Source organism: Armigeres subalbatus, chromosome 3 (genome assembly GCF_024139115.2).
Source record: "Armigeres subalbatus isolate Guangzhou_Male chromosome 3, GZ_Asu_2, whole genome shotgun sequence".
NCBI lineage: Eukaryota > Metazoa > Arthropoda > Insecta > Diptera > Culicidae > Armigeres > Armigeres subalbatus.
The window spans coordinates 156,822,253-156,847,116 of record NC_085141.1 but is presented as its reverse complement, the minus strand read 5'-3'; the positions used below and the strand labels follow the sequence as shown (position 1 = coordinate 156,847,116).

General features: G+C 39.2%; 1 protein-coding gene across 2 annotated transcripts in view; it reads left to right on the top strand.

Moving 5' to 3' along the window:
- LOC134219506 (cytochrome P450 4d1-like) overlaps window positions 1-24,490 on the top strand; it is a 32,955-nt gene extending 8,465 nt beyond the window's left edge. Inside the window, exons 2-6 of one of the 2 annotated variants that reach the window (XM_062698249.1) lie at window positions 12,524-12,630; window positions 22,871-23,150; window positions 23,209-23,278; window positions 23,337-23,890; window positions 23,943-24,490. In XM_062698249.1, the coding sequence (XP_062554233.1) occupies window positions 12,524-12,630; window positions 22,871-23,150; window positions 23,209-23,278; window positions 23,337-23,890; window positions 23,943-24,286 (1,355 nt within the window). In that variant the 3' untranslated portion in view covers window positions 24,287-24,490. The remainder of the gene's footprint in view (window positions 1-12,523; window positions 12,631-22,870; window positions 23,151-23,208; window positions 23,279-23,336; window positions 23,891-23,942) is intronic. The other variant, XM_062698250.1, reaches the window with a different exon arrangement.
- The last annotated feature ends 374 nt before the right edge of the window (window positions 24,491-24,864 follow it).

Below are 24,864 nucleotides of genomic sequence, written 5' to 3'. Positions count from 1 at the left end.
TGAAAGTATGTGCTCTCCTCTTTCATACAGTGGGTAAACTAAAATGTTCTATCGGGGGATCTAGAACAATTTTTCTTTTTTTCACTATTTTTGGTGCAAACTCCATACAAATCTCAAATGATAGCCGATTTAACCCCTCCAAGAATGTATGGAAAAATGACCCCCGATAGAATATTTTAAAAATGCACCTACGTGAAATAGGAAAACGTATACTTTCGTGTAGTGAGTGTTTTAGAGATACTGATTTTTTGAAAATAAGTGGACTTCTTCTTATTGGCATTACATCCCCACACTGGGACAGAGCCGCCTCGCAGCTTAGTATTCATTAAGCACTTCCACAGTTATTAACTGCGAGGTTTCTAAGCCAAGTTACCATTTTTGCATTCGTATATCATGAGGCTAACACGATGATACTTAGCATGGTCTTGCTTTGTAGTCGCGCGTCTTACCGCACGGCCAAGGAGGGCCCCGCACTAAGTTTAATTTAACATTGTTAAAATCACATAATATTGTCATTGGATGGAAAAAATGGAAAGGACAAAAATCTGGTATACATTTTTTTCAGAGTGGAGCGTGACAAATTAAAATTAAACACGTAATAACATAAAATTAAAATTAAATTTTGTTATAAACTCTACATATACTCTGACGCTCATTTTTACCATAATTTATACGAGACAAGATTTAAAGAAAAATTAGCGAGAACGAAGATCTTAACAACGAAAATCAATATTAAGCATACAGAGTAAAACACAACCAACACAACAGTCAATATTTAAGGCTAATTTTGTCACTTATTGTTGAACTCCCATAAGAAATGCACGTGCGTTCAACAATTGGCGAAGTAATTAGCCGTTCATCATTTGACGAATTACTCAAGATCTGGGTGAATTATAGGTTAAGAGTTCGAGACCAATGAGCGCCTTATATCTTGGTAGATTCTGATGGTCACTCCAAGGCAAATGGCGTAAAGCAAGGTGTGCTAGCTTCCGTTGAATTGTCTCAATACGTTATAACAATACAGTATTTTAGGGCATTTAGGTCAGTGAAATGCTTAGTAGTTCTGTATAAAAAAATCAGGCTTCTAGACGCTTTGACAAAAGCAAATGCTATATAATCCTCAAATTTATGCTTTGAATCAAGTACAACTCTCAAGTCGTTCATAGTTCAGCCTACCTCATACGCTTCCATGAAATCCGACGCTTGGCAAGTGCAATCCGTAACTTGGCAAGTGAAATCCGATGACTTATTTGGTCAAAAAGCAGCTAATAGGTCTATATATATTTCATCGACTTGGAGACGATTCTGCAATGCATCTGCAACAAGCGAGCGATAAGATACGAGATTATGCAAGTTGATCTCTTGATTAGCAATCCGTACTGGAATTCGGAAATATAATAGGGACCAATACATGAACGGAGCTAGGTTAATCTGAAAAACAAAATGTCTTCTCAGAGAGAACCATTGTTCAAGCGACAGCGTCTCAATGACTCAATTACTAATGACATCTTGTTCTGTATGAGTGTGCTTGAAATAGTCGAAGGTTAGTGTAATTTCTTTGTGAGGCCGGACAATGTCACCATGAAATTCAACTTTTCCATCAACCTGCGGAAACATTTCTACAAAATCAACCTGTTCATCAAATTTCTTTTGTTGGAACTTTTACAGAACGCCATTAAATTCCTCTCACAGGTACAACCGGAAACGATGCACTGCAAGAAGACTATGGGTGCATATGTTCCGTTTCGCAAAGATTTGGTATCCAGACAGAATATAGCGCAGACCAGCTTCCTCATAAAGTTTAAACAGAACATGAATATCACCACTGGAAAGACATTCCGCCTAATCAACGGCATTGACCACGATCATAAGAACAATGATGGAGGTGAACTCGATCTGTATCGAACGCTTCATCTTAGCGAACGTACGGTCCTCGAAACTGATGGGTGTTATAGGGCCGCTTCCATCACAAGACAAGTTCATCATCAAATGAATCCAAAGACAGGTACAAATTCATTCAAAAATATACGTCATAAAAAATCTATCATATTTCCAAGTAAAATTCAGTTCTTCCGAAGGAATTTCCTTTGAGCTTTTGAGGGAAACTCTAATGAATCTGAAAAGAAACATAAATATTATAATTAAGGAAAACTAAAATTATTGCATTCCTTGAACACCCGCAAACAGCCGCAAACCATAGGGAAATAATAAATAAATAATAAATATAATATCCTTGACAACAGTGGAAAATTAGAACATTTCAAATTTATTTTGAAGCGTTGCTTTGTTTTACTGGGTACCGTATTATTAGTACATGGAACCATAAAATATGTACTAATTTGTTCTGACTCCAACATCTTGATTATTCTATCTATGATACAATTGTACAAATCAATCATCTCTCCTCACTTTGACTTTTACCCTTCCATTTGGTTTTTAGTCAATCAAACACAAATATCGAGATTGCAGCGTTTGCAGAATAGGATTATGCGTTTGATTTTGAGATGTAACAGGTTCACTTCCTCAACTTTTTTCTTGGATGCTTTGTAGTGGCTCTCGGTGAAGCAAAGAATTGTGTATTTAACAATGGTGTTCATTTTTAAAGTAGTTAATGGTTTGCTGTCTCGATATTTGTGTGATCGAATTGAAAGAGGAAGTGCCGTTCATAGATATACCTAACACTAGAAACGCGGAAGATGTGAGAACACCTAACTTTTTGCATGGAGCTTCACAAAATTCTTTGATTTTTAAAGGTATCAATGATTTCAATTCAATGTCTACTTTTCTACTTTACGTGCAACGACATTATCACAGTTCAAGAGACTTTGTGTTTTACACGTAAAAGCTGTCTTTTAAACAGTGACTAAGTGACTTTTTAAAAGTCATTAATTATTCTATTCTAATGAAGTTCAACCTACGGATATTGAACTTTTGAAATCTGTGCTTGAGGTATCATAAATTTTGCATTTTATGAACTCGTACTGAACCGATACTTATGAGAATATGTAGATGAAATAAACAGTTTTTTACAGTTCATATTTTTGCTGGATAGTAATGAAAAGTTATGAGCTTTATATCTGTGATGGTAATGAGATCGTTTGTGTTCTGTTTTGCAAATATAATTAAATTGTTGTTCAAGTAAATTCAATTAATTATCCTAAAGATTAACGGGGCCCTCCTTAGCCGTGCGGTAAGACGCGCGGCTACAAAGCAAGACCATGCTGAGGGTGGCTGGGTTCGATTCCCGGTGCCGGTCTAGGCCATTTTCGGATTGGAAATTGTCTCGACCTCCCTGGGCATAAAAGTATCATCGTGCTAGCCTCATGATATACGAATGCAAAAATGGTAACTTGGCTTAGAAACCTCGCAGTTAATAACTGTGGAAGTGCTTAATGAACACTAAGCTGCGAGGCGGCTCTGTCCCAGTGCGGGGATGTAATGCCAATAAGAAGAAGAAGAAGAAGAAGAAGATCCTAAAGATAAATCGTCAGCTCAAACCTTTGTAGGGGTATGTGGCGGGACCATCATCATCATTATCATCACCATATCTCCCTCCGCACTTTTCGCTTCTCACTACTACGGCATTTCTGGACGATTTGCCCTACAGTTACTTTTGGTGACAGACGGCGGAAGATGATTTGGGATATCACGTAGGCGACATTTAGGATGGTAATCGCTCGACCATGTACGACTCCTTCCTTCCACTCCTCTGGTAGTTGTTCTGTTTCCAAGATTCTGAATATCAGCCATTGTGGTCAACACAGGATCGTTTATAATGTCACATAAGATGCACAGGAGATGAGCGATATACGGATTTCCCCAAACTATATGTGCATCCACTTTAGTATCTTATGTTGCATCATATACAATTTTGTGTTGACTGGGAAGACAATTGGCCAGCTTTTTCGAGCCTATCTTGATGAGTTCAGATTCGACACCACCATTAACAGCTGCTTTATTGTGCTTGAGTTGTTGGAAGGCATCTTCAACTTCTGTTAAAATGGGGGCTGGTTGGTTACCATCGTCTACTGAACTCCTGCGCTGCCTTGACCTTCACTGCCTTAGTGTCATTTCGGTGTTCTGCGAAGTGTTGCTCCCACCTTTCGATCGCCATACGTTTGTCAGTCAAGATTCTCCCATCCTTATCTCTGTACATCGCGGCACGCGGCCCGAAACCTTTGCGGGATACCACATGTGGAAGAAGAGTAATTGTCGCAGAAAAACGTAAAAAACAACAAAATAGTCTACCGATATTGTCTTTGTCCTTTTGATCCAAACCACGGCCTAAGCTTATGTAAATAGGTATAATAGGAAAAAAGTATTGAAACAGCAGACAGGAAGGAGTAGAAACTCCATCTTCCAGGTTCGGATGAAGCATCTAAAGATTTTACGAGACAAAACGTCATGGGGCCTCCTTAGCCGAGCGGTAAGATGCGCGGCTACAAAGCAAGACCATGCTGAGGGTGGCTGGATTCGATTCCCGGTGCCGGTCTAAGCAATTTTCGGTTTGTAAATTGTCTCTTCTTCTCCGGGCATAAAAGTATCATCGTGTTAGCCTCATGATATACGAATGCAGAAATGGTAGCTTGGCTCGCAGAAAGAAAAACCTCGCAGTTAATAACTGTGGAAGTGCTTAATGAACACAAAGCTGCGAGGCGGCAATGTCCCAGTGGGGGATGTAATGCCAATGAAGAAGAAGAGGCAAAACGCCACAACGACATTAACGATGTACCAAGCGTCTCCATGCGTATCTACGCACTATTGATACCAAAACGAGAGACAATAACGCCATGCAAAATGTTTTTTCGTTGTTTTCTTATAATTTCTACGGACTACGTTACAAAATTTACAAAACAAGTTATTTACCACAATGATCTCCTTCCCAAAAAATAACTATTTAAATTTAAATTGTGATGAAGAACACTTATTCATTTCGCTGTTTTTGGCATCGATAGTGCGTCGATATGTGTGGAGGTGCGTGGCTCCTGTGAGCCTATTGAATTCAATCACGATCGGCCATTGCGTTTAAATGTTATGAAGAAAATGGTGCACCGAACCAACAAAAGTTGGTGCTTTGCATAATAACGAGGAAGGCACTATCAGGTAAATTAATTCACGTTTCAATTTCATCTTAGCCCTTCCAAAATCGTCTGTTCGCCAATGTGCATGTGCATGATGACAATAATTGGAAGTCTTTCGCGCGTTTTCAAACTTTAATTGTATGGTTCCAGTGTCGGGAATATTCCATTGCTTGAGAATGATTCGCTTATTATTTCAAACATACGAGATTACCACTGGAAAAATCATAAAATAAGAAACAAATCATTTTTTTTCCATTGGTTTGTTTTTGATGGAATGAACACTGGAGCTATGAGATGAAGTCCAGGAGCAGTTTTAATTCCCTACCTACAGTACAGCACTTATGTTAACAGAAATTAAAGATTAGAGGTTCCCTGAAACACGGGAGACTCTACGAGACGAGCCAGCCTAGGGCTGAAAGTATCGCTAATAAAGACAAAAAAAAACACACGGGACGAGACAATCTTTGTCTGGAACATTGCTTGCAGCGACCCAACGATATAATTTCAACGATGAAATCGCTTAGGTCTGCTGGAGCCTTAAAGATATAATAAATATATCTTTAAGGAGCATTGATACACAAGATCTACGAGGCTGATGCAATACGAGCTAGAATGATTGCCCTCGCATGAGTGTTTGCGTGATCAATCAAAAAAATATATATAGGGTAACGGTACCAATAGTGGAGATATTAGGTTTGGCCGTAACCCATTCCCGAAACCTATTAGGTCATTTGGCCGAAAGGGTCGTTTGGCCGAATAGGACATTTGGCTGAATAGGTCATTTGGTCAAATAGTTCATTTGAAATGTGAGAGATTAGGAATGAGAAGTGAAACGTCTCACTTCTCAAACTTCATTTTTCTCTTCTCACTTTGAAAAGTGAGAAGCGTGAAATGAATAGTGAGACGTTTCACTACCCACTTCGCACTTTTCACAGTGAGATGTGATAAATGAGACGCCTCTCTTCTTGCTCCTAATTTCTCATTTTTCAAATGACCTATTTGGCCAAGTGTCTTATTCGGCCAAATGACCCTTTCGGCCTTATGACCATTTCAGTCAAACGACTCTTTCGGCCAACAGACCCTCTCGGCCAAACGACCTTTTCGGCTAAACGACCCTTTCGGCCAAACGACCTTTCAGGCCAAATGACCCTTTCAGCCAAATGACCCATTCGGCCAAATGACTTTCGGCCTAATGGTCTGTTCTGCCAAATGTTATATTCGGCCAAATGTTATATTCGGCCAAATAACTTTTAGCCTAGTGGCATTCGGCCAAATGGCTTTCGGCCGAATGGGTTTCGGCCAAACGACCCTTCTCCTATTAGTAGGACCAATGAATAAAATATTTAAAAAAATGAAGATTATGCGAAATTTACAGCTTTTACACCTTGGCTAATTCATTCATTCATTCATTTATTTAGTCTACATCTATACAGATAACACTGAATCAACAATTTGACGCCACAATACACGGTTCGAGGCCGCATCTCTCCATCCTCGAATACGCCCCACGCTCGCCAAGTCGTTCTGCACCTGGTCTGCCCATCTCGCTCGCTGCGCTCCACGTCGTCTCGTACCTGCCGGATCGGAAGCGAACACCATCTTTGCAGGGTTGCTGTCCGGCATTCTTGCAACATGCTCTGCCCATCGTACCCTTCCGGCTTTAGCTACCTTCTGGATACTGGGTTCGCCGTAGAGCTGGGCGAGCTCATGGTTCATTCTTCGCCGCCACACACCGTCTTCTTGTACACCGCCAAAGATGGTCCTAAGCACCCGTCTCTCGAATACTCCGAGTGCTTGCAAGTCCTCCTCGAGCATTGTCCATGTTTCATGTCCGTAGAGGACGCCGGACTACCGGTCTTATTAACGTCTTGTACATGACACATTTGGTGCGGTGGCGAATCTTTTTCGACCGCAGTTTCTTCTGGAGCCCGTAGTAGGCCCGACTTCCACAGATGATGCGCCTTCGTATTTCACGACTAACGTTGTTGTCAGCCGTTAGCAAGGATCCGAGGTAGACGAATTCCTCGACCACTTCGAAGGTATCCCCGTCTATCGTAACACTGCTTCCCAGGCGGGCCCTGTCGCGCTCGGTTCCGCCCACAAGCATGTACTTTGTCTTTGACGCATTCACCACCAGTCCAACTTTTGTTGCTTCACGTTTCAGGCGGGTGTACAGTTCTGCCACCTTTGCAAATGTTCGGCCGACAATGTCCATGTCATCCGCGAAGCAAATAAATTGACTGGATCTGTTGAAAATCGTTCCCCGGCTGTTACACCCGGCTCTCCGCATGACACCTTCTAGCGCAATGTTGAACAACAGGCACGAAAGTCCATCACCTTGTCTTAGTCCCCGGCGCGATTCGAACGAACTGGAGTGGTCGCCCGAGATCTTCACACAGTTTTGCACACCATCCACCGTTGCTTTGATCAGTCTGGTAAGCTTTCCAGGGAAGCTGTTCTCGTCCATAATTTTCCATAGCTCTACGCGGTCTATACTGTCGTATGCCGCCTTGAAATCAACGAACAGATGGTGCGTTGGGACCTGGTATTCACGGCATTTTTGAAGGATTTGCCGTACAGTAAAGATCTGGTCCGTTGTCGAGCGGCCGTCAACGAAGCCGGCTTGATAACTTCCCACGAACTCGTTCACTAATGGTGACAGACGACGGAAGATGATCTGGGATATCACTTTGTAGGCGGCATTAAGGATGGTGATCGCTCGAAAGTTCTCACACTCCAGTTTGTCGCCTTTCTTGTAGATGGGGCATATAACCCCTTCCTTGGCTAATAGATAAACTAATAAATTTGCTTACAAAAATTAGATTGATGTTATTTAACATCAACAACTATCACAAATTGCTTGCACCATTATGGTTATACTGTTCCTTTAGTGGTGGTTAAAATTAATTTTGGGTCCCAAAGTGGTGCTATTCAGTGAGAGGATCTCTGCAAGCCATGCGCGCGCATGGTTGCTTTTAAATTTGCTGTCACGTTTTTTATCGTTTCCGCAAGAAATAGATTCGGCTGATGTATATATTTTGCATATGTACTAGAAGAAAAAAGTTTAAGTTATCTGAAGTTTGAGATTTGGTGACATTTACTCAAGTGTATTCGCGCGAAATCGTTGGTGTAGTTTGTATACGCGGATGTATTTGGTGAAAATATGTTTGAATGTGTGATAATAACAGGAAAATATGGATCGACAACGAATTGCTCGGAATAGCGTTGGAAGAGTAGTGACTTTTTAGTGGACACTAGTTGTGGTATTTTCTTTCTCAGTTCATTTATCGGGAATTTGATCAATTTGGTGAGATTGTTTCAATATGTTTTTATATGATTCCAAAACTAAATACGCGCTGGATTTAAAAATCCGGAAGTTTGTTAATGGATCCATTATCCAATTGATAATGGTAGCATAAACAGGCGGGGCTTATTGCAAGTGAAAGTGACCTCGGACTGGACGTGAGTTACCAGGTAGTCTGAAATGGGTCACTAGAGCTGCAGTAGAGCTAACACCTTCTAACTCCCGGGCTAAAGCTGACTTTATTAAAGACAGCTTTCTTCCATAATACCACTGCCGGACAGTGGGGGTTAGATTGAAGATACACGCATACACACACACACACACACACACACACACACACACACACACACACACACACACACACACACACACACACACACACACACACACACACACACACACACACACACACACACACACACCAAAGTGGTGCTATTCAGTGATTTCTTATGAGACTCACCACTATTGGTACAGTTGGTCCATAATAGGTACAAGGGAATCAATTTTATTAAGGAATATCAATGTTTTCAATAGTTTTCAAGCTGAACCTTAGGGTAAGTTGGATTCAACAGCATAGTTATAGAAGGAAGCATCAACTGAAATCATCGTAAAGTGTAAAAATTCATATAAACCCCACTACCTCCACTATTGGTGCTACCTCCACTAAGGGGACGGTTACCCTAGTAATAGTAGACCCGGTTCTTTTTTTACACGGGTGGGTTTTAGTTGATTACGACTATGAGTTAACCCTATGAAAAAATCACAAAAAATCAAAGAAAATTCGGGTGGTATTTAAAAAGCTGTGAAAAATCAGGTTGACCGGCAAATTGAAGAATAACAACCGTGTAAAAAAAATATTGGGTGTAGTTTCGATTAAGGTCACTCCTTACGGAATCCAAGTTTCAAAGTTTTTTTCGCGTTTTCGGGGGCACACCACTCGATACGGAGGCGGCGCACAACTGTCATTTTTGTTGATTTAGGTTTGCTGCGTCGCAGCATGCGTGAAACAACAAAAATGACAGTTGTGCGTTGCTGAAAGAAATTTCATATGGAACCAGTTGGCCCAGCAGACGTTGTCCTGCGTAGTAGGCCGAAATGCGCGTAGTGAACTGTCCATGCAAAACTTCCACACGAATCTATATTTTTGTTTTTAACGATTTACTTACCTCTATTTATTTATTCAGACTAAGGCCGAAGTGGCCTGTGCGGTATATAAGAGTCTTCTCCATTCGGCTCGGTCCATGGCTACACGTCGCCAACCACGTAGTCTACGGAGGGTCCGCAAGTCATCTTCCACCTGATTAATCCATCTTGCCCGCTGAGCACCTCGCCTTACCTTTAGGTACTCGCAGTGGCGTAGCCACGGGGGTGGTTTTGGGCATAAAACCCCCCCCCCCAGAGACTAAATTTTTGGAAGAAATTTTTTTTTTTCAAAAAAAAAAAAATGTTCAGAAACCCCCCCCCCCCCCCCCCCGGACCAATTTTCTGGCTACGCCACTGGGTACTCGTAATTTTTGCATGAGGAAATGTCATATAAACCCGTCGGAAACTATAACGAACGTACATCTGCTGAAGGAATGAAGAGAATCCATCTAGCCATTCTCGAGTTATGCTGATACGAACACATACCATTTCATTTATGTACACCTGCGTTCAGAATAATAGAAGCGGAGACCGTTTTTCACACAAAATGCCCAACTTTGACAAGCTGTAACTTCCCGGGTAGAAGGAAACAGCAAAATAATATCAAATTTTACTATTAATATATGAATAACTGAATAGCAAAATCTGATATTAGTTTGTTTGATATAGTTGCTAAAATAGCAAAAATAATAACAGATATCGCTCTAGCAAATAACTCATAAATAACTCATTTTGCTATTATAATAACAAACCAATAGCAAAATATTTGAAGAAAAGAAAATATCAAAATGAGTTATTATTGACATGTTGAAAATGCAAATAATAAATGAATAACAAACTTTGCTATGATTTCAAAATGTGTTCTTCATTTGTAGTTCTTCTCTTTCTGACAATAACATATAAATAACTAATTTTACTATTATAACAAAACTTGTTGTTGGGATGCTATTTTATGTTATTTATGAATAACATAAGAATAACTAAATCTGATATCATAGCAAAAATTGTTATTATTATGTTATTTGTTTGTTATTCACCTCTACCCGGGTTTGTTCTCCAACAATCGATTGGGCTGACTTTTTGCAGTAAACTACAAATATGTCGAAGTTTTCATAAGTTTAGTATCATTTTTTTCTAATCACGCGTCAAATTGTTCAAAATAATAGTAGTTTTTATTTTGCAGATATTGGGTAATTCAAATGTCATATTCCATATTGCATTTTATTCTTATAATCTACGTAGTGGCTCTTAGTACCTACATACAAGTTAATGACATTTCAACTAATTGTTTTTCAGATATGTACCAAGACGTGTACCCCTTGAAGATAAAGTTTTTTACTCCCAGAAGCTACTGTGAAAATGTCAGCTAGATTCGTCAAGTCTAAGTGGGTGCTCAACAAGCATAAAGTTTATATGGGAAAATCGACTAAATATATGGGAAAATGCATACTTTCCACACTTTTGCCTCTAGGTGGCGTTGTAGTAATTCAATTCCGCTCAATAGTGACATTTACTGACTCTACATTGTTACGAAGAGGCAAAACATAAACAACTTATACCTAGAGGATGGATTTTTCCTGCTGAATGATTTCTATTTAATCATCACCGACGTTTCGGTGCTGGTTTAACACCTTCTTCGGGGCTTGATTACAAAATTCGTTGTCAGAAATCGGAAATCAGATCGACGATTTCCGATAACAAATTTTAGAATCAAGCTCTGAAGAAGGTGTAAATCCAACACCGAAATGTTGGTGATGATTAAATTAAATCATTCAATTTACTTTCAAAGACTGCATATCGAAAAATCCATTCCTGCTAGAACATAAATCAGTCGATTACGATCATGTTTTATCTAGATAAAAAAAAGTCAATAGAAATAATTTACTCCCCTAAGGTGAAACGCACCATCCAAAATTATTCGCATACAAAGTCGATCGGAGAAGGTGGTGACCCCATTGTCATTAATTTCAGTCTATTTTAAAACTAGTATCAAAACAAATGAAGTAAATCGTAGGACATCGATCCTATGGATTATGCATGTACACAAAATAGCTAGATGGCGCGTTTCGCCCCAGCTAAAAAAAACAACTTTTACTCTGCATATCATAACTTTGTTTTTTACAAAATCACTCGTGGTTTTCGGGGGCATCTTCGTTATAATATAAAATGTAATGAGCGGGATTGAATGACTACTAGACGTTAAAGAATGGAAAGTATGCATTTTTCCCATATATTTAGTCGATTTTTCCCATATTAACTTCATGGACTTAACTTGGACTTAAGGTGACACGGGAAGCACGAACAATCATCAAATCGTCATTATTTTCATCATTGAATGCTTAACTTTTTTTCTACAACAAATATGATTTTGAAAAAGGCATCACCGGCGCGTGCTTTTTCGCAATCTACATGCTGATACTTTTACAGTTACATCAAACAACTAGAAACCGAAGTACGCCGCTCCAAAATTACGAGGTGATAATGCTAGAAAGAGACAAAAGATACGAAAAATTACACGGTGTGTAGTGCCTCCCCGAGTCACCTTAACGGATTTGGATGAAAATTTCACAGTAGCTCTGGGAGGAAAACACTGTATTTTCAGGGGTTATACGTTTCGAATATGTAAATACGTGTGGTCGGCTAAAATTATAAATATATTCATTCTTATATTGCAATGAATTTGATTATACTAATATTAGCGCTAATATTCCAATTCACTTTGTCTAATAAAGCCATTTTGGATCCAGATATTTGTACACATATTTTTATAATCTTGTTATATGTATTGATTGTTGTAAGATTCTAAAAAATATGTCTATAAAAGTACACACTCACATATGACACATACGCATTGATGTGCTCCAAATTTTGGATTTCAGTCATTTAAATCCATGTCTTCAGATCAAATAGTAATTTGAGATTAATGAAAAAACACACTTCAGCACTTAAGCTACACTTACAACGCTGTTTTGTTTCTGTTGTTGTTCCATTACAGATTTTTTCCTCACCATCGAGCGGACGGTACGCGAGGCGGGGAAATGCTTCCGCCTCTGGCTGGGGCCCGATCTGCTGATCATTGTAACGGATGCTAAGGTCGCCGAGGTAATTATCACCCCGTTGCGTTGCGCTGGGCTTCGGCTGCTAACCACTCTGCACTGCATGTATAGTGCTATATGTTTTATGGCAACAAAACAATGCGAAGCAAATCACGTGTATTTAAGGTTAAACGGTACAGAATTCAAAACAACTGTAACTGACTCTACGGACAACAGAGAACTTTTTGTTTCACTTTTGTGGCATTGCAGCAAACGGGATTAAAATCAGTAGAGACATGATCGGCTATTGTGACGGACATGTTTAGATTCTGAATAATTTGCCCTTAAACGGTCTGAGTTAGTGTGGATTGGTCATAACACCCGGATCGTTTAAATTGAACAAGACGAACTGGTAATTAAACTTATCGGACAGGTGCGCAGGTGGTTAACCGGTTGAAGGGCTAATAGGGTGAAGTGTAATCATGGTGACACCTTACTAAAATATTTGCGATGGTTTATTTATGTTTATGTTTGGTGATGCATTTGAATGCTTTTCTTGCGTAGATTATAAACATATAATAACGTGAATGTCAATCAGTGACAGTGACACAGAAACACAAATAGATTACAGTGCATGAAAAGACGGTCTTGTGAAATCAACTGGTGATCAGCGGATTGCAAACAATGATTGTATTATCGGATTTACATAACTTCTTGACACACTTTAGAACGAGAAGTTCATCTATGTGTGATATTTTGGTTAAATTATTATTTTTATCGCTCAGCTAAATTGGTTCATCTATGTGTGATATTTTGGAGAAAATATTACTTTTATTGCTCCGCCAGGAAAATTTGATTCATATTTATTATTTGTCCAAATCTTTAGACTCGCTTGTTTGTACTTAGACAAAGTAGCTTAGTACAAGAACCGAAGACCTGATTTCATGATAATCACAAAAATTAGTACCAAAAAGTGAACTAGGCTTCCAATCACACGAAAAATAGTATCAGACAGAATGTCACCAGGATTGATCACTAGAGTGATTCAAATTTTGACTTTTTTGCACCCCGATGCTTAAACGATTGCATTTGCCACTCAAATAAACCTCCTAAATTTTTAGCTGATTTGGATGTAATTTGATTGTGCACACGTCATTTGAAGTTTGTATGAAAATTACTATGGAAATCGACATTGATGTAAAAGATCGTTCCGTGAGGTGGCCCATGAACTATTTGAATATAAGCAACACGTCGACTTGATAGAACACTTTCTAAGCTGAAAGACAGTTGTTGTTGCGAAGCGATTTGACTTTTGTAAGCAAAGTTATGTATAAAACAAAAATACTCATTATTGATATTGATGTTATTCTTTTACGTGTTAAATTGAATTTCCAACGATTCAGTGTTTCCTTAATAACTTTTTTTGTAAGCATCAAACCGTTTCCCAACAAAGATGAGCTCCTTCCTTGCTAAATTTGCTATGTAGCCAATGTATTCATAAGTTTTTGAAGCTTATTGGGAAGCGTTGTGGAGCGTTTTGCCCAAAAGTTACTGTTTTCATATTGATTTTCATACAAACTTCATATTGCGCGTGCTCACTCAAATCACAACCAAATTGGCTAAAAATTTAGGATGATTGTTAAAATAGCAAATGTAATCGTTTAAGCACAGGGGAGCGAAAAAGTCAAAATTTGAATCAGTCTATTGATCACGGTACGGTGATAACGGAGCTTGTTGATGCTCCCGACATTTGTGATGTCGTCAATAATAATGGGTATGAATGAGATTGTCAGTTAACCATTCGTCGAATAGTAATGATACTAATTTCTGTCAATCACAACCGTAAGCAGGATCACCTGGGCGCATAGCGATTGTCGTCACATATTTGGTGACTTCAAGTGGCATTACATCCCCCACTGGGACATTGCCTCCTCGGAGCTTGGTGTTCATTCAGCACTTGCACAGTTATTAAGTACGATGTTTCTAATTCAAGTTACCATTTTTGTATATCATGAATCAACATTTAGCAAATTTTTTTAAAAAAATTGTCCCATAGGTGCATTAGATCAAATCTCCTTATTGTTATTAGCTTATGCTTTAAGGTTTCCATTGGCAAGCAAATAGCACCATATTGTGCAATTATACGAAGAGATGTGAGCCAAAAACAGAGGGGTGCCGACAACCGATCACCTTGCCTTACTTGTTTCATATGTTTTTACCAGAAAACCACAGCAAAGTTCTAGTTCGCGAACGAACTCTGGCGCATTATTTTTGGTTCAATTGTGTAACATTGGGCGAGGTGTTACGATGTTGGATATTCATACGAGAGTCGAGCGTTTAAATCCATTGGGAGCATAGGTCTAATCTCACTCAAACAAATTCCCTTTCTTTTTTCAATAACAGATGCTAACACCCGTTTTATGCCACTCTTATGATCAGGCTTGCAATTCCTTTGAAGACGTTCTAAAAAGTGGTCTACTTTGTCATCTCTTGTAGTGGTCATCAGGAGTCTTTAGAGTACTTATTGGTTTTATTGTTGATTTGGGAAATTTTCTCTCCTAAACCTAAACTGCTAATGGAGTATCATAAAACTCAAAATGTTACTTGGGATAACGTCTCTTATGACAAGTAAGGACATTCTAAAAGCTTTAACTAATTTTCTATTCATTATTGAAGATTTATTTTAAATTTCAAAAATTATAAAAGCAATTAATAACAAACTCAACTCGAAAATGTCTTCAAGATATTATATAAGGTTTCTCATACAACAAAGTTGTACCGAAAGGCTATAGGATTACACCAAAAATGAACGAAGGCCCGGAGACCTATTTCAAAAATGGCCAATACCGACCACCCTAATCAGCACCAGCTCCCTCCGCAACCATTGTAAAATATATTGTGCCTGTTCTCTCCCCACCTACCGTTTACTCAGATGAAATAACAACAATAACAAGCAACATAACATACGGAAAAGATTCTTACTGAAATGAATAAATGAATTAATTCGAAGAGTAGGTTTTGTCTTAGACTAATTCATTATTGTTTTATTCCCAATAAGTCGATCATCAATTGAATAATCCTTTAGGTTCATCTTTACTACAATGAGCGTATGGAGTGCTTGCTTCATTCTCACACCACTGATTGCTCTATGCCGAATTGACGAACCATGAATGAATTGCAATCAAGTGGAGCACGTTGAGTGTACGATTTTTCCGGTACCTGGTTATAATAGTGGGTAAAGGGTGTTTTGATTTGTACAATTTTATCTTTATAACATATGGCCTCTTGTATGTTTTTGTCAGCCCTCTTGAGTGTAAAAAGGCAAAAAACTCCTTTTGAACAAAATAATATACATTTAAGCTGGGAGAAGACATCGAGGTCATGAAGGAAAGAGGCTTTTTATTTATTTATGTCGACATGACTTGCACACCGGACAGTTATAGTAGAGTAATTATAGAGCGTCACATTCAGCGACACGAGCCTAATGATAGCCTGCCTGTACCGAGACTGAATATAGTTTTTCATCACATGTCAATAAGTCCAATTTTCTGTGATATTTTTGTTAGTTGATAGTTTAGGATTCCTGGAAAAAGACAAGCATTTCAATTATCGAGTTGAAAAGTGGGAAAAATAACGAGGTTCGATTATCGATACATGCCATCAACAATGGACGATAGAAATAAAGTTTGACTAATCATAGGATGTGGATAATGAGAGTGTATCAGTTGCCATGATCGATTTCTATAAAGGTATAGTGAATTATTCTTTACCCGAGCCAAAGAGCAGGAGAGAGTGATGTGTTGATGGTCGTATCAATCCTGCATTGCGTTTTTGGAGTCGAGTTCCTTTGTCCTTAATATCGGGCTTCCGAGTATATAAAAGGTAATAAATCCTTGCTATTTTGGATAATAAAGGGCACGGATTGGCACTAGTGATACGATTTTCCCAATGTCAGTTGAACTGACAACTCAGCTACTCGGTATCACTGACGTCATTTATAATTGGGCACGAATATTTGAGAATATGAAGCTTGTAGACTGGAGATCGAGGCTAAGTGACTAGTCATCAACACGTTGAAGACGAACATGATAGGAATATCATGTTTGTACTATTATTGTTGGCAGAGTGGGTTTACTGTTCATATTTTTCATCTCATAATATTCATATTTATTCTATTGAATGAACGAGAAGAAATGAAAATCAAATGGGTTTGTTCTGTTAAAGTTTTTACCAATATCACAATATGACAAAACCAGGTAAAGGGGTCTCCAGCAGCCTTTACGAAGCCTTGCTTGAGATATCTCAAACGTCATGGTTTTGCAAAAGAAGATCAATGTAGCTAGTTTTAAGGGTTTCTGAACAAGTTAGGCATGTTTAGTTATCTTCCGGAATGGTGCATCCGGGGAAAAATGGCTAAAGCTCATGATTTTGCACAAACAATGGAATTAATGTTGGGCGCTTCTCGACAAGTTTGACATGTTCCGAAACCGGGAGACTGATTCCCGGGGGGAAATGGCCATTTTTAATCAGAGCCTTGCTTACGACATTGTTGGTTATTCGACATATTTGACATGTTTCGAAATATTCCGAATTACTGTTCCTCCAGAGAAAAAACCGCTTTTTATTAATTTCGAACCTTAGCCTACACAGATAGAAAAAATCGTTGAAATTTACACTAAATATCATGCACATTAATGGAACGCTATTACAGCGAGAAGATTGAAAAATTCGAACCGGGGTCCGACGGTCGACTGTCGGAAAGGAACAAACGTCAATCACTTGTTGCACGGTAAAAATTTTTGGTTTATTTTTTCGGTGTGAATGTTGATTATTAAAATCAACTGGAATATGCAACTTTAAACGAGTGTTACATGCCGCCATATTTTTTAAACAAGTTTTATGATACTTTGAAGGCATTTTGTCATATATTTATGTGATTTTGAAACATTTTAGATTTCTCGAATATTCGAGATATCAAGAAATATCAACACTTTTCGTACAGTGCTTGCCATTTTGAAGTTTCCGACACTCAGTCTGCTTCTTCTTCTTTGCTCCGCAAAATTAGAATTTTTCTCTTTTCTCGCAATACTATTATTGGCGTAATTCCGAACGGGATACAGCCTAAATGTAGACAACATTTGACGTGAATCGTAGATATTGCGTGCAGGTTTAAGTGCAAACTTGTAGGGAAGTGTACCATTTCAGCGTGGCCTGGCGTAATTTTCTGCGTCTCATGTTTTACGCACTGTTTACTTTTTTTTTCTGTGTGCGGTATGTCAAACTGCATGTTTTGTATTAAAAAATTAGATCAAAAAAGCCCAAATTGAGGACTATTACATATATTGGACATGCGCCAGAGTAGGAAAAAAGTCCTGTGAAAAAAGGGCCATTGTTGCATCAGTAATAAAACCAATTTTACAACAAGTAAAACATTATTTTGCTAATTTTCTTATATGCAAAATTATGGAGTTTGACTTGTTGCAAATTCCAAATTGAGTGAACGGATTTCCAAATACGTATTCGTGCCTCACAATAACTTGCAAGCTTCTCAGATATCAATGAAGCTGTCGAATTCCCAGAGACCATTTATAAAAATTTTAAAAGGATGTTAGAACAGTTTGTTTTTTTTGTCAGTTTTAACAGAACTTCAGCGGATTGCGGGGCTACTGAGGTTACATTTTAGGTTATTTGGTTGAAGATCCAGACTTTCAGATGATTTTGTAACTTGACCAGCTTGCCCAAAAACAATAAAGACTGACATGTTGCATGCGAGGATTCGGAAATGAACAAAATTAACAATTTTGTTGAGAAGCCTACAATTCCAGAAAATTCCGGAACATGTCCAACTTGTACAAAACCACAAAAAAGATACATCGATCTAGATTTGTAAAGTCATGGAGTATGAAAAGTCACTAGAAGTATGAAAAGTCTCTAATAGAAATAACCGTTCTTCTTGGAGGATCAGGATCCCAGAAGAACAAGTTGTACATGTAACTTTTTCAAAATTAAATTTTGCAAAATCATGAAGTTTGAGATGTCGCAAACGAGGCTTCATAAATTATCAAAAATGGCCATTTCTCCCCGGGGCACTATTTCGGAAGATTTTGGAACATGTCCAATAAAATTAGTTGATTAGTTGATTAGCTTAAACTAGTTGATAAAAACTTTTTCCATTTTTTTATATATATAGGTCGCCATCTTATTCGGTTCTATTTGGTGTCCTGATGCTCTGGACAAAATTTCAGCTAAATCGGTCAACGTTTAGAGCATCAGGGCATCAAATAGAACCGAATAAGAGGGCGGCCCATCAAAAAATTGAAATTGTGTTTTACTTACTCACTTATCCTGTACACCTCTGGTGGTGCAAAGGACCGATTGGAAGACCTCCATCCTGAGCGTTGCCCAGCTATCACTTAAACCTGTTGCCAGGTTAGATTTCGGTCGACTTCTTTTATTTCTTTATTGAGGCTTCGCCGCCATGAGCCTCTGGGTCTGCCTCTGCTGCTATGTCCCGCTGGGTTACAGTCTAATGCTTGTTTACAGATTTCGTTTCCGCCCCTACGTAGAGTGTGGCCGACCCAGCCCCACTTCTGATCCCGAATTTCTGTTGCTATCGGCCTCTGGTGACAACGACGATGGAGCTCGTTGTTTGAGATCCAGTTGTGAGGCCATCAGGCCCGAATTATATACTACAGGTATCTGTTGATGAACACCTGCAGCCATTGAGTGTTCTCCACTGATACACACCATGTTTCGCTAGCGTATAACAGCACAGATTTTACGTTAGAGTTGAAAATTCGTATTTTGGTACGTTCACTTATCTGCATGTTTTTCCAGATATTTCTTAAACTCGCCCTTGCTTTCTTGATCCATACCTTATACATATACAATACATCCTTGCATCACACCGACCCAGATAGGGTCGGACAAGATCCCATTGTGCAGCACTCATGCTCGTAATTGAGAAGGTCGAAAGCTTTTTCTTAGTCAATGAATACCAAGTAAAGGGACAATATGGTCCATACAGGATCTTCCGGCATGGAATCCGGTCTGCTGCCGCCGGAGAGGCGCATCGATCTTCTCCTGAATCCAGGCTAGGATAATTTTGCATAGAACTTTGAGAACGGTACACAGCAACATAATGCCTCGCCAGTTATCGCATACAGTCAGCTCACTCTTTTTGGGTACCTTCACTAAGATTCCTTGCATCCAGTGGACCGGGAAAGTTGCGGTGTCCCAGATATTACGAAATAAACGATGCAGTAGTTGAGCGGATGTCATAGGGTCAGCTTTGAGCATCTCGGCTGATATGCGACCTCTGGGGCTTTATTCGATTTCATGATTTGGATGGCTGTTTGAAACTCTAGCAGTGATGGAGCTCTGATATTGACGCGTGCTTTACGTCGGATCCTAGGCAGATCATGCCGAGGTGGTGGTGGCCTGGCTGGCACTTGAAAAAGTTGTTCGAAGTGCTCGAACCAGCGTTTCAGCTGGTCAGTTGGGTCGGTCAATAACTGATCATTCGCGTCTTTCACAGGAATCGTTGCATTCATATTCGCCCCGCTTGAGCGTCGTGAGATATCGTAAAGGAGGCGAATGTCCCCGGTTGCGGCGGCGGCCAGAGAGTCTGCCCACGCAGGCTTGTCCCGTTGACATGAGCGTTTTACTTCCTTCTCAAGAGCCGAGTATCGTTGACGGGCTAAGAGTTTGGCTCCTGTTTTTTGAGCCACCTTAATGTCCAAGTTGTCCAGAAATCCTCAAAATAAGATCCATTGATCTTGTTTTGCAAAATCATGAAGTTTGATATGTCGCAAGCAAGGCCCTATAAATAATCAAAAATGGTCATTTTCTTTGGGGGCATCTTTCTGGAAGATTACGGAACATGCTCAAGTTGTCCAGGAACCCTAAACATGAGGTCCATTGGTCTGGTTTTGCATAATCATGAAGTTTGAGATGTCGCAAGGAAGGCTTCATAAATTATCAAAAATGGCCATTTTAACCGTACACCCCGGAATATTTTCGGACCCAAGTGGTTAATCCAAAATATTATCCTATTTCCAGAAACTAGAGATCTAATCGATTGTTTCGAGGGGTTGATTGTCACAATTGGTTGAGAATTGTAGAAGTTATGATTTTTTTTAGTGACAAAGTGAAAGCGTGAATCGTACGTTCAGGCTTTGCGGGTTAATCTACCTAGCGGTAATGTTGCATTTTTCGTGCATTATAAAAAATAGTATTTCTGCCGAGTTCAGTGCTTGATTTCTCTTGTTTCGGACAGCAAAACGATCGCGCTGTCGGCCGAAATATTGTGTTATGCATTGCGCGGCCGGTAATAAAAATTAATCAGTTCAGTGCGTGATCTCTCTTGTTTCGGACAGCAGAACGATCGCGCTGTCGGCCGAAATATTAGTGTTATTTCCCATCCCATAGATCGCATCGCTTACCAAAGTGAATCCAGATAAATTATCCTTTGTAACTAAAACGATATCCTATCCCAAGACAATCGTGGAGATGCAGAGGTATACTCGGTCTCTAGTATTTTTTTTTTTTTTTTTTTTTTTTTTCTTTATTAAAGTGATTGGTCTCTAGTAGCAACGAGAGTCGGACTAACAATCCTTCCATTCCTATATGACCGTGAGGACGTGGCCGGCGCCGTTATTGACTTTAAATATTTGAGCTCCTGACACGTGTACATTGAGAATGGGTAGCTAATCCCAAGCCCCATTCATTGTGTTCTCTGTACAATTTCGCAAGTTCAGTCAATCACGGAGTAGCAACTACGAATTGTGCGGTCATAATGCTCATGCTCATGCTCATGCTCATGCTCATTATAAAAAAAATAGTATTTCTGCCATAGCTTTCGAGCCCATGGTCCGATCCAGTTTCCCAAGGACTGAAAATATACTTTCGAATGAAATCCTTAACCTTCCGATACTCCCCTAGCAGCACAATTCACGTTAATTTGGTTGCAATAACTCATATATGACCAAATTTGGTCATATATGAGTATCATCATCTGATTTACAACATGTGTGTTGCTCGGGTCGCATGTAAAAAGTACAACACCTTCGAAAAAAGCTCACTTGTCGTTCACAAGAGGGGCGGGACTGCATGGGTGATCCAGGAGTAAGCGAGTCCCGGAAGGTTAATGATTAGAGGCATGTGTATGATAGAAGTAATCAAATCTTCTAGTTATGTTAACTAACTCTATTATGTATATATTAGACAATAAAGGGTGTACGGAATCAAATTGCATCACCTTCAAAAGTCGATAACATTCCGCCCGCTGGGCTGATTATAACGAAATTTTGTGGAAGACGGCTTCAGCATGTGATGAATAACTGCTTGAGTTTATTTACGAAATTTCCAGTAGTTTCGATAATACAGCCGAAGGAACAGGACGTGTGCAAATAAATCTTGCGCATTCACCCCCATATTCCACATTTTATAATATCCATAATAGCCTTTGACCCCAAATTCACCAGAATTGCGACCGATCGAAAGATACTGGTCTGAAATGAAAACACGAGCTTCGGAAGCTTCCAAAATTGATCATTACGGAACGTAAAATGTTGATTTGGCCTTTCGCGTCAACATTTCGTATTGGTTCATAACTCCAGCGTCAACATTTTGGATTATCCGACTAATACAGGTAAACTTTCCTAAAAACTTTCTGTATTGTCGCTTCTATAGTAAAAAAAAAAACAAAATAAAAAAAAATAAGAAAAGCGCTGAAATCTAATTTTGGACTGATATTTGGCAGATTTTGGGAGAGCATCAATCTCATTGTTCAGGCTGGTTCACACCGCAGCACTTTTTTGATTTTTTGTTTTCGATTTTTGTAATAGTTAGAGGCGTCAACAATATGATTTCTTTGGGAAAGTTGACTTTAATTAAGTTAAATAATCGACTGAGACAATAAAAATAGTTATTTTTTTTGCTGGGATAGATTGCAGGATGAACAATGTTAGTTAAGGACATGTACAAAATCTTATGAGTTAATTTAAGAAAAAAACTTCAGAATTTGGATGTATTTAGGAATTACAGTGAAATAGTTATACGTAGTCAAAGCTTGTATTTCAGTCCCTGAAAATTTCATGACAATCGGTTGATAGACTATTTTTTGGCGAGTAGTTCAAAGTGATGCAATTAGATTCCGTACACCCTTTCATCTAACGATAGCTTGCTTTACAACTTTTGTACAACATAGCTTGGAACCGTTTTTCAAATTTGCACAGAAATTTATGTTCCTATTCATAGAAGAATGTGGTGATCGTTACAATTTGTCAAGTTACATTTATTTACAGGGCGTCCTAAGCAGTCCCAAGTTCATTGAAAAATCTGACGAATACAACTTCATCCGTCCGTGGCTCGGCGATGGATTGCTCACGAGCAGCTACCGAAAATGGCACTTCCATCGAAAGATTATCACACCAACGTTCCATTTCAAGATTTTGGAGCAGTTTGTGGAAATCTTCGACAGCCAGAGCAACATCCTGATCGAAAAGTTGACGCCGTTCATGAAAAGTGGAGAAACATTCGATGTATTTCCACTGATAACGCTTTGTGCCTTGGATGTGATCTGTGGTAAGGATTGCTTCATGGAACCAGTTTGATCATTTGGGTGAAATTTCGATCTTTCCAGAGTCTGCTATGGGAACAAAGGTGAATGCACAGATCCACTCTGACTCAGAGTATGTACAAGCTGTCAAAGAGTAAGTTCAATGAAAACCAGCGAATGAATTTTATCAATTATAAGTATTTTTTACGTAGAATAACGCAAATTATACACATCCGAACGTACGACGTTCTCGCACGATACGATTTTCTGTTCAACCTGTCGTCCTACAAAAAGCAGCAAGATAAAACTTTGAAAATCTTGCACGGCTACACCGATAGCGTGATCCGTTCCAGAAGACTAGAATTGACCAGCGCCAATGGAAAGACCGCAAGCGTCGATGGTAATTCGGAGCTGGGAATACGTCGAAAGATCGCCTTCCTGGATATGTTGCTGCAGGCTACGGTCGATGGTCGGCCACTGACCGATCTGGAAATCCGTGAAGAAGTGGATACATTCATGTTCGAAGGACACGATACGACAACGTCGGCCATAAGCTTCCTACTGTACAGGTTGGCCAAGCATCCGGAAATTCAACAGAAGGTTTACGATGAAGTTAAGAGTGTGATAGGAGAGGGTACGAACGGACCGGTTACCCTGTCGATGTTGAATGAGATGAATTATTTAGAATTGGTGATCAAGGAAACTCTTCGACTGTATCCTTCAGTACCCTTCTTCGGAAGAAAGATTCTGGAAAATAGTGAAATTGGTAAAACATATGTGTACATTGATAGACAGCGTCTCACAAGCATTTTTTACAGAGGGAAAAATCTACCCGGCTGGAACCAACCTGATCGTGATGCCGATTTTCATGGGCCGTGATCCGGAATACTTCGAGAATCCGCTGGAGTTCCGACCGGAGAGATTCGAAACGGAAATTTCCGCGGAAAAGGTGAACCCTTATCGGTATATTCCGTTCAGTGCAGGCCCGAGAAACTGCATCGGCCAGAAGTTTGCGATGGCCGAGCTGAAGAGCGTTGCCAGCAAAGTATTGCGACACTTTGAAGTGTTGCCACCGGTCGGTGGACAAGAGGAATCGTTCATCGGAGAAATGATCCTGCGGCCTACTTACGGGATTTCGTTGAAGTTGAAAAAGAGGATTTGAGATTATTTGTTAATCCCAGGAAAAGTATACAAAATGTGATGTAATATAACTTTTTTTTTATTTTGAAGGGTATGGAAATTGTATATATTTCTTAATAGTAAGCAAAGTATTAAACATGAAATATCTTCTTTTCGCAACATTGTTATGTCTTTCTTGTATTATTCGTAAACTAGATGAATCCAAATAAAGCGTATATTAAAAAAACTCGTTCCACGTGCGCGTCTTTAGGGGCTGCAACCGACAAAGGGAGAACGATATCCGGCAAGTTTTCGGATAAACATCAATATTGAAATGTCTACCCGAGCAAAGTTTGAAATCAAATTTGGCTGTCTTGACGTCAATTACTTGATTACTCCAGGTCTGAGACTCCAGGTGATCTCGTTTTATATGGCACACGCAGAAAAAGCTACGTTAAGAACAAACATATTCTAGGTAAATCCAAACATTCAGTTTGTTCTGGCATCAAAAATAAATATGTTTGGATCAAGAATATTTTATTTGCAGGTTGCTTTTAATCTTCGTGAAAACTCACTTTAGATAATCGATAGCATAATTTGATGTAAAGCTGCTATCATTAT